The sequence below is a fragment of the Arachis stenosperma genome, chromosome 2 (genome assembly GCF_014773155.1).
Source record: "Arachis stenosperma cultivar V10309 chromosome 2, arast.V10309.gnm1.PFL2, whole genome shotgun sequence".
NCBI classification, from domain to species: Eukaryota; Viridiplantae; Streptophyta; class Magnoliopsida; order Fabales; family Fabaceae; genus Arachis; species Arachis stenosperma.
The window spans coordinates 102,531,490-102,542,972 of NC_080378.1; the positions used below are offsets into that span (position 1 = coordinate 102,531,490).

At 30.5% G+C, this 11,483-nt stretch overlaps 2 protein-coding genes across 2 annotated transcripts; both read left to right on the plus strand.

The window, feature by feature from the left end:
* The first annotated feature begins 1,499 nt into the window (after positions 1-1,499).
* LOC130963319 (receptor-like protein 7) lies at positions 1,500-4,167 on the plus strand. Its single transcript, XM_057889450.1, has 2 exons — positions 1,500-2,130; positions 2,210-4,167. Exons 1-2 carry the CDS (start codon positions 1,500-1,502, stop codon positions 4,165-4,167), a joined length of 2,589 nt encoding a protein of 862 aa, XP_057745433.1.
* A 26-nt stretch (positions 4,168-4,193) lies between these two features.
* On the plus strand, positions 4,194-4,841 carry LOC130963320 (putative receptor like protein 25). Its single transcript, XM_057889451.1, has one exon. The coding sequence runs from the start codon at positions 4,194-4,196 to the stop codon at positions 4,839-4,841; it is 648 nt and encodes a 215-aa protein (XP_057745434.1).
* Positions 4,842-11,483: the final 6,642 nt, after the last annotated feature.

Here is an 11,483-nt window from a genome sequence, read left to right on the forward strand (position 1 = left end):
AAGAACCTCTCTTTGAATTCGAAGAACAGCCACCACCCATAATCCTCTCTTCTCCAGTTCTCCTTGAAGAATAGCCACTACCCACCATTCCACTTCAGAGCTAAAATTCATCGTCGAACCCTTCTCTCCTTTCTCTCTCTCTCTCTCTCTCTCTCTCCGAGCTCTCTCTGTCGCTGCTCCTCGCCGTGGGTCGTCGCCGCTTCTCTGCTCCTCGCCGCTTCTCTACTCCTCACCGCTTCTCTGCTTCTTGCCGTGGTTCATTGCTGCTTCTCCCCTCCTTCCCGTGCGTGGTTTCTGCTTCTTCCCTCCTCTTCGTTTCTGCTTCTCTCCGGCGTCGTTTCTGCTTCTCTTCTCCGCGTGGAGTCTCTAGTCTCTGCTACAACCCTCTCAAGTCTCAAATTTCTTCTTCTCTGCTTGAAGCCTTCAACCCTCTCAGGTCTCAAGTCTCAGTCTTAGTCTCTAACTCTCCCTAATTCTATCTCCCTAACTCTATAACTCTGAAATTTAAAATTTATCTGAACATGCATATGATGTATAATTGATGATTCTGCTGAATTTTGATATATTAATGTTTTGAATTTTTATTTGAATTCAGTCCGTTGATCTTGAACTAATTCTGCTGAGATTGAGTTATAAATTCAATTGTATAATTTATTAATTCCTCTGAGATTGATTTTTAAATCTAATATTTTATATTTGTTTTGGTGAATTGCTATTTTACTGTTATTGATTCAAAATAAAAACATTGCCACAATTCTGCATTGAAATTATTATATGGCTTCATATGAATTGGTTGAGTATGATTCTTAGGTTGGGTACATGTTTGGGATGTTCTGGAAAGTGACTTGATTAACTTACAGAAGTTCACATATGGGGAAGTTAATTTTTTAAAAAATTTATTATATATTTAATTAAAACGGTTGAACCCCGGTTGAACCATTAAACTATTGAACCGGTTACTTAACCGGTTCAATGACCGGTCCGGTTCTCGCAACCTTGCTAATAATATCATGACATGTAAACGTCTTAAATAAAAAAAGGATATTTTTAGTGTTATACCCGTTGTTACTTGTCACCCTACCGTATACGCTACTGTTATATGTTGTTATCATCAATGAAAATTATTGGCAATGAGGGGAAGAAAATAAAAGGAGAAAATGATAATCATTTTGGTGCAACAAAATAAAACGTAAAGATTGGGCGATGGAACGAAGTCACAGTTCGTTTGTTTCATCACTGAAGTGTGAAGATAAGGGATGAGTGGAGAGACTACTACATGCAATCACAATGTTGGAGGACTTTGTGCATTTTTTGTTGATGATGACTTACTACAATACCACATATTGCACGCAGTTGAGTTGTATAACATATGATTTGGAATCTATAAAAGGAACGGATAACATTTTCTCATATGCAAAATAAAAAAACCATATTCACTACTCTTCCATACATCTCATTTATCATAGTCATAGATTATAATTTATAAGTTGCCTCTCATAATGAAAACCGCCCTTATCTTGTGGTTTTACTTGCTACTACCCTTGTGCCTATTAAACTTCACTTACACCATTAACATTGTTACTTCCCAATGTCTTGGCCATCAACAATCTTTGCTACTCCATTTGAAGAACAACCTCATATTTAGCCCAGCTAAGTCCAATAAACTAATTCATTGGAACCACACTGATGATTGTTGCCAATGGAAAGGTGTAGCTTGCAGCACCAAGGGAAATGTTATTGCTCTTGACATAAGCCATGAATTCATCACTGGAGGAAACTTAACTAGTCTCTTCAAACTGCAATATTTGCAGAATTTGAATTTGGCTTATAATGAGTTCCACTTTGGAATTAATTCCGAGTTCAAAAACCTGAAGAATCTCAGGTATTTGAATTTGTCAAATGCTGGTTTCATGGGACAAATTCCAACTGAAATCTCTCACCTGTCCAAGTTGGGAACTCTAGATTTGTCTACCACATTCACCTCATCATCACAACATGGTCTAAAACTTGAGAAGCCAAACATTGTAGAGTTTGTGCAAAACTTTACAAGAATCAAAGAACTGTATCTAGATGGTGTTGCAGTTTCAGCCAAAGGAGAGGAGTGGTGCCATGCTGTGTCTTCCCTACAAGGTTTACAAGTTTTGAGTATGTCCTCTTCCAATCTCTGGCCCTCTTGATCCTTCATTAAAAAAGCTTCAATCTCTCTCAGTACTTCAACTAGACCATAACAATTTGTCAAGCCCAGTTCCTGATTACTTTGGGAATTTGTCTGGCTTAAACACATTGCAGCTCAGAAGTTGCGGATTGAGTCGAGTTTTTCCAAAAAACATCTTGCAACTACCATCACTTCAAGTTCTTGATGTGTCTGATAATCAAGGTCTTCATGGTTCCTTAACAAACTTCCCAAATCAAGCATCTCTCAGTCACTTGAATCTTAGCCACACAAATTTCTCAGGTCCTATACCAGATTCTATTGGCAATTTGAAACATTTTTCTACACTAGATTTGTCCAATTGCCAATTCAATGGGACACTTCCCAATTCAATCTCAAATCTTGCCCAACTTGTTTATCTTGATTTGTCATTCAATAATCTTACTGGTCCACTTCCATCTTTCAATAGATCAAAGGCCTTGAAAACTCTGTATCTTAATCACAATTATCTGAATGGTACACTTCCATCCACCCATTTTGAAGGCCTTACAAATCTTGTGAGCATTAATTTAGAAGTTAACTCTCTACATGGAAGATTCCCTTCATCTTTGTTTTCACTTCCATCCCTACAACTTCTCTTTCTTGCTAACAATAGATTTGATGGCCAACTTGATGAGTTCCCAAATGGTTCCTCTTCCTCAATAGAGATGCTTGATTTAAGTGAAAACAATTTTCAAGGGCATATTCCTATGTCTATCTTTCAACTGAAAAGGCTCAATTTACTTCAACTTACCATAAACAAGTTCAATGGCACCATAAAATTGAGTATGATTCGTCAAAGGCTACAAAATTTGGCAACACTTGATTTCTCACACAACAACTTGTCAGTTGTGGATGACAATGACATTCCATTTCCCAAGTTGAAGCATTTCTGTTTGGCTTCATGCAAGTTGGGTACATTTCCTTCATTTTTGAGAAATCAAAGTACTTTGCTTTATTTAGACTTATCCAGCAACCAAATTGAAGGAACCATACCCAACTGGATTTGGAGATTTGAGTTTATGACCGGCTTGAATCTTTCTCAGAATTCTCTAACGGATATGGAAGGTCCTTTCCAAAATCTGAGTTCAGTCATATTCCTGCTTGATCTTCATGACAATCAATTGCAAGGGCCAGCACACATTTTCACCAAGAACATGGTTTACTTGGACTACTCCAATAATAGATTCAGTTCTATACCAGCAAAAATTGGTAGCTCTATTCCTTTTTCAATTTATATATTTTTATCAGGCAACAATTTTCATGAAAAAATCGATGAATCCATTTGCAATATTTCAACTCTTAGAGTGCTTGATCTTTCACATAATGGCTTCATTGGCAACATTCCTGAGTGCTTGACAACAAGGAAGAGTAGCTCCCTGAAACTTCTAAGTCTTGCTGGAAACAAACTCAGTGGCCAGATTTCAGATACATTCTCAACTTCTTGTGATCTAAGGTTTCTTGATCTCAATGGAAATCTTTTAGAGGGAACCATCCCAAAATCTTTGGCTAATTGCCAAAACCTCCAAGTCTTAAATGTTGGAAACAATCAATTGATTGATGAGTTCCCATGCTTCTTGAAGAACATTTCTGCACTGAGAGTCATGGTCTTGAGGTCAAACAAATTTTATGGACATATTGGATGCTCCCATGTGATTGGCAACTGGGAAAAGCTTCAAATTGTTCATGTAGCTGCCAACAAATTCAGTGGCATGTTACCAACAACACTCTTTCAGAGTTGGAAAGCATTGATGTCTGACAAAGATGATGATATGTCAAGGTTTGACCATTTATCTTTTGATATTTATGATAACAATACAAGTTCTGTGACTCTTGAGACTATAACTACAATTTTCTCAAAGAGCAGCAAAATGAAATTAGCCAAACTTGTTACAGTTGAGCCACTTTATGTGGTGGATCACTTGCTCTCTCATGTCTATGGAGAAGTTTCAAGTCTTCGTAGGTATGCGGATTAGTTACCATTGTAATCAAAGGTCAACAAATGAAGTTGGAAAAGATTCTCATTGCATTCACTTCATTGGATTTCTCATCCAACCAATTTGAAGGGCCAATACCAGAAGAGATCATGAGTTTCAAAGCACTGCATGCTCTTAACTTGTCTCACAATGCATTCTCAGGCCATATTCCTTCAACTTTGGGAAACTTGAGAAATCTTGAATCCTTAGACTTGTCAATGAATTCTCTGATGGGAGAGATTCCAACTGAGCTTGCAAGTTTATCTTTTCTTGCCATCATGAATCTCTCCTATAATCATCTTGTGGGGAGAATTCCAACAGGCACTCAAATTCAATCGTTTGGAGCAAATTCATTTGTGGGAAATGAAGCGTTATGTGGACCTCCATTGACACAAGGTTGTGGTGGAGAAGAGAAAGGGTTGTTACCAACATCATCTAAAACTACTAACTCTCATAGTAGTAGTTCAATTGATTGGAATTTGTTAAGTGTAGAGTTGGGATTCACTTTTGGGTTTGGAATATTCATGATGCCACTCATTTTGTGGAAGAAATGGAGGTTGTGGTACTCCAAGAAAGTAGACGATGCTCTATACAAGATTGTCCCTCAACTTGATTTTGTATATGAACGTCGTGGTGGGAAGAGATATAGATCTTTAAGGTGGAAGCCTTATTGATTGTTGTTTCACTTTAATTTGTATGATGTATGTTGTTAATTTGTGTGTAATCAGTATAAAAATAAGAACTGTGTTAATTAGGTTGAAGCTAGCCATTGGTAGGGCGTATGATCATGATAGTTTTATTTGAAGTCTTCCTTTTAGAGTTAGCCTCAGAAGTGAAGAGAGATTGATTACACGAATGTTCAATTTGCTTGTTATATATTACATGAATGTCTGCATGTGTTATTATAATGTCCTGTAAATTGAATTGCATGATTTTTACAAAACGAAAATGTCAAGGAAACAATAAAAGACAATTAAAATCAGTCAACATTATCTTATTTTATATTTATTAATTATTTTTAAAATAAATATATAATATTAAATATAATAAATATACTATTTTAAATAGAATCCCACTAGGGAACCAATAGAGTATTTATACAATATGTACAATGGACTGTTTATTTGGCACAATATAAGTTAAAAAATGAACATTCAGAGCGTAAAATACTACTAATTTTTCAAACACAATACATTCATACTATTCAGAATATCCATCCGAGTATCAGGGATAATAAACATATGATATCCTACTGAATCAAACATTTCTAAACCCCATCGTATACATTATACGGATACTCCATTAACTCTCTATACTTTTTTTTAAAATATTATATATATAAAATTATAAATATTGAATTAAATAAGACAATTTTAAATCATTGTATTTCTAGCATTATTTTTTACGAAAAGAATTTTGTCTAACTCCGTTTTTTTTATCAATAATCTTTCCACAAAAAGTGGATAAACAATTATTACTTGGTGAGGGTTAAGAATTTGAGTTGTTCTTATAAAAAAAAAGTATTAGCTAGTTGGTTATTGATAAAAAAAATTTAAAAAAATAATTTTCAATTTTTTTCAAGAACAAAATAACATTGAATAACAATGAATATCAATAAAAAATTGTAGTTACACAAAAAGGCTCAAGAACCACTTTATTATTTGATTTTTTTAAATAAATAAAATAAATATTTTATTTATCAAAATAAATATTTTGCAATATTTTTACCAAAATATATCGTATGGCTTATCTCGTTTACAGTGTAAATAAAATAATATTACACGTAAAACACGAATTGAGTATTATTTTGTTGGGGATCACTCAAATAAAGATGCCTACTTCATCTTTTACTAAAAATGTTTTAATGTTGCATTTTAATTAGTTTTTGTATAATCTATTCGGTGTTTCTCGTCACGTATTATTAAATTTCTTAAAATATTTTCTTTCCAAAAACAATAAAAAACATTTAAATTAGACTAAAACTAAAAAAAATAATAGATTAACTATTAGATTTTTTCTGAAATTGTTTATATAAAAAAATATATCACACTCACAAATAAATATATATATATATATATATATATATATATATATATATATATATATATATATATATATAACAAGCTCAAGTCTCTTAAATTTTTTACAAACAAAAAAATTGTTAATTTATATTTGTGCGATATATAAAATAATTACTATATTATTATTACATTACAGATTAAAATTCACTAATTTAAATTTATTTTCATTTTTAATATAAGTATTAGAAATAAATAAAATTCTTATAATTAGATGTAGTGTAACTAAATATATATAATATTAATTAATTTTAAAAAAATTATGAAAAAATTCTAAAAAAGGTAAACATAAAAAGTATTCATAAAAACAAATATGTTTAAAAATATATTTTTTTTATTTTGTTATTTTACGGATATATTTGATATCTGATCTAAACATAAAAAGTGCAGATATCGATTCGACGATCTGATGAATTTAGTGCGGATTCTATCGAAATTTAGCCATATTTGATTTGCAAACAACCCTAACAATAATAATTAAAAAATTATAATGATTATACTTTTAACTAAGAGGAAATCGTAAAAAAATACTAAATACAAGAGCAATTTAATCAAATATTAAAAAGAATTTACCTTAAATCAGTTGGATATTTTTTGCCCATATATATATATATATATATATATATATATATATATATATAATGTAATGATAATAATATGGTAATTATTTTGTATGTTACACAAATATAAACATTTTTCCTATGAACTTAAGAAAGGTTTTGTAAGTTTTTAGTCTTGTTATCGATTTTTTTGGTATTAGTCCTCGTATTATCGATTTGATTCATATATAATTCGGATGATAAATTATTTGGTGATGTGTGTGCTTTTTTTTTACTATGACATACTTATTATTATTATTATTATTATTATTATTATTATTATTATTATTATTATTATTTTGCACATTCAAAAATTCATAGATAAAAGTGAAAAAATCATGAAGTGCAATCATGACTTTAAAAATAACAGGGCCAAATTATTGCCATAACATAATAAAAGTATGGAAGTTTATCATTCTCCTCTAGTGAAGAGAACAAAATTCATTTCAATAGTTTATTTAACGTTTGACAGAATAAAAATAAATTTTACTAAAATAAATTCCAGTACGAGATTAATATTTTTATTCATCATAAAATACTTATAGAATTACTCGTAGATAAATTTAAAAAAAAAAGGCATGATTTTTAATTTTATTTTTAAATAAATTTTATTTTTAATTTTAAAATAAATTTTATTTTTATTTTTTAATAATATCAATTTTTTACCGTATATAATTATTTAATTTTTTTAATCACATCTAAATAAATTATTTTTAATAAAACTTTTTTGTGTTATTAAATTATCTTTTTTAAAAAATAATTAACTATTAAAATAATTAAACTTTCCACAACTAAAATAATAAAACATTATGAACAAAAAAATTAACCATCATGATAATTTTTTGTATTTTTATTCATATTTTAATTATAAATATAAATATAATTTGATTATATTATTTATGAAATGTGATTATAGAGTGATATAGATAAAATTTTGTTATATTACTTATATATAGTTTTATTGTATTGCTTATAAAGTTAGATTATAATTATGACTATAAAATTGTTTCCGTATTTTTCTATGTGTGACAAATTGATGGTGTTGAAACATTACCCTTAATTATAAATAAGATTTATAATTTAAAAAATCAAAAACTCAATTAAAAAGATATGAAAAGATGATATTAAAATATTCTAACTCTTTAAAATAAGAATAGTCGAAATTTAATTAAAAATTATTTAAAATTTAAACTCAACAAAAGTTTATATTCAATTTATTTTGTATTAAATATATTTGATAACCTATTATATCTTATTGGTTGAAATTAGTTTTTATAATATTAATTTTCTAATAACACTTTATTAGAAAGAAACTATTTTTTTAGAATTTTTTAAAAATTAATTAATATTATATATATTTTGTTACATTATATTTAGTTATAAAAATTTTATTTATTTTTATTGCTTATATTAAAATGAAAACAAATTTAAATTAATAAATTTTAATCTATAATATAATAATAATATAATAATTATTTTATATATTGCACGAATATGAATTAGTTATTTTTTTATTTGTAAAAATTTTAAGAGATTTGAGCTTGTTATCGATATAACTCGTATGATAAATTTTACTTTAAAAAAATTATATATATATATATATATATATATATATATATATATATATATATATATATATGATTGATGAGTGTGGCATTTTTTATTATATAAACAATTTCAGAAAAAAATCTAATAGTTAATCTATTAACTTTTTTGTTTTAATTCAATCTAATGTTTTTTTTTTGTTTTTGGAAAGAAAATCTTTTAAGAAATTTAATAATATGTGACGAGGAACACCAAATAAATTATACAGAAATCAATTAAAATGCAACACAAAAAATCTTTAGAAAAAGATGAAATATGCATTTTTATTTGAGTGTTCTCCTATTTTATTTACGCTGTAAACGAGATATGTTATTAATTATGATGTTTACAGTTGTAAACGAGATATGTTACGATAAATTTTTAGCAAGTATAAAAGGATGTACAACCCTTTGTATTCTCCACAAATATTTCACTACTTTTTCTCTATCTTTTTCTTCCGAAAATAAACTAAAATATCTAGTAGTAGTAGGTATTTTGTTGTAAGTGTGTATCCCAATTGTCATATGAGAAATAGCGATAGTTGAGTAATATTTGAGTGTGAGAATCCCATTCTGTTGCGTATCCAGCGAGTTAGTTCTTTGTCGGAGCTAAAGAATCTGATATTGAGTAGCGTCGGTGGTAACGGGAGAAAAGAGATTGAAAGGGGTAGGGTGTGTGTTGCTAGCACCGATGGAAAATGGGGTTTTTAAATTTCGTCTGTTTTGTCTCCACGGCGACGAGCATGTGTGCCTGATGTTTGACATCTATGAAAGAATCATAGCAAAACAAGTTATGGAGCTTTCTGTGGAGTTTGGTGATGTTGGAGGCGGTGGATCTGGACAATCAGACTTTCTGCAGGATGACCCACCTCTCGCACCACCACCGCTATACGTTGCTAGTCCAGTAGAAGACATGGACGTTGACGATGAGGACTCAAACGAGGAGTATGTTGCAGATAGCAACGAGAGCCGTTCTTCTATATATATATATATATATATAGATGATGACGAGCAGGAGTTTGTATCAAAGACTCCGGTCGAGTCATCACATCGGTATCTTCTGCCTGTCCCGCACCTAATTCTAGCCTTGTCATCTGTACCCAGTCACTATCATACGTTGGATCTGCACGCGATGTAAGAGAAAAAACTATTTTTCAATATGGGTGAAGACAATTACAATTTAGACGGTGGTGTAGAGTTTTGGGTGGCCACGTATGCAAAAGCAAAGATGTAGTAATGCAGGGTGTGAAGAATTACAGCATCGGCAGAAGTGTTGAGTACCGAGTTATGAAGTCAGATAGATTAAAGTACTATGTGCATTGCCGACAATACGAAGGAATATAAGAATGCATGAGACATGATTATGACAATGATGATTTGTAAATAAATGGGATATGTGACCTCGAATAAGAGGTAGTGGCGTTATCTACTTGCTCCGTGAAAGAGATGAGGAAGAAGAATGATGAAAACTAAGTTTGAATTATGAAATTGAACGAATATGATAAACGAGTCATGATTGTAATTGATTGATAATGAGTATGTCTATGTTTTTTCTCTGGTTGTAAAGGTGATAGGACACCTATTCCATCTAATAGTGACAGAGCACATAATCCCTCTAATGGTGACAGAGCACATGATCCCTCTAATTGTGACAGGACACGTATTCTCTCTAATGGTATTAATGCACAACAAAAAAACAGTGTCCAGATTAGCTACCGGACATGTCGGGTTTGGCTATATAACCGACAAATGAGCTCATTAGCCATAGGACAGACATGCATCATACTTGTTTGTGCATATTTGTTTGTGAGTATGTTTTCTGTGATTATGGGTGTGCTATATGATTGTTTGATTTCTGTGTTCTTTATTTGTTATGTCTAAATGTATTCTATACACCTCGATTCTACAAAGAACTCTCCTGTTCTTACCCCCTCATATCCACCCCTTTCAGCTACATGTGCGAAAGATTAGTGTGGAGCAACAGGAGCATAGAAGAGTATGTTTACAAGTTGAGTTGTTAGAATTTATTTTTCCTTCGCCTTGTTAATTAGAGTTTTATCCAGAGGGGTAGGTTTTGTAATTGGTTTTGTATGTGTTATTATAATGTATTATTAACATTAAGTATGTGAAAATGTGTTATTTGTTCTTGTTAAAAAACTTTTAAGTGTTTAGCAAAACCATCAGTAGATTTACGTGTAGAGGCTCATACCTTATTAAATATATGAGAGACGTCGTAATACCCTGCTATCAAAGTGACGCATCCGGAAGCGTGACATTCTCATAGTAAGAGTGTTACGAATTTGACAATAAATTTGTCAAGTAAAAAAGTTACTGTCGAATTCAGATTTTCGACAGTAAATTCGCCCATAATAATTAAAAAAAAAAAAGAAATTGGCGCAATTATTATTGTCGAATTTAGAAAGAAAAATTTGACAGTAAAGTAATTAAATGAAACACTGTTTTGGTCATAGGTTGATATACACCTGTTACATTGGCTAATGAATCGTTTTGTTGGTCAATTCAAAAGCACTTATGCTTACCTTGTTATTAAAATATTTCATTTGTAGAATCGTCTTGTATAAAAGCTTCTTTATATACATGGTCTACAATTAAATGAACAGTTAATATCATAAAATGAAATCATATATACTACTAAAGGATAGACATAATATGAAACCAGTATTAATAGTAACAAGCAGTAAGTTTAGAGAGTGAATCCTCTCCAGTGAATAAAAGACTGGATGGTGTGCAATGTTTAATCTAACCATTTATCACTCTCTCTCTCTTATTTATTTTTGGTCCCACTATTAAAATCAAACGTGAGAAATTGCACTGTATTTTGTCAAGTGTTGAAAAAACTGGAAAGGATCTATTTCCGTAAGTTTATGTACAGTAAAAGTCATCTATTTATGAAAATTTTTTACGTTATCTATTGACATATATATGCTTCATAATAGAAGCTTTTTTTTTAACTTATCCATTGACAGATGTATGTTTTATACTTTAATCTAAAATCCAACATGTTTAGTATTTATATGTATCTACTATGGATTAGG

Excerpts from the sequence above, each read along its gene's own strand:
- LOC130963320 (XM_057889451.1), top strand. The coding sequence starts at position 4,194 with ATGAAGTTGGAAAAGATTCTCATTGCATTCACTTCATTGGATTTCTCA.
- LOC130963319 (XM_057889450.1), top strand. The coding sequence starts at position 1,500 with ATGAAAACCGCCCTTATCTTGTGGTTTTACTTGCTACTACCCTTGTGC. Across the intron at positions 2,131-2,209 it reads TGCTGTGTCTTCCCTACAAG|TACTTCAACTAGACCATAAC; the intron begins GTTTACAAGTTT and ends AATCTCTCTCAG.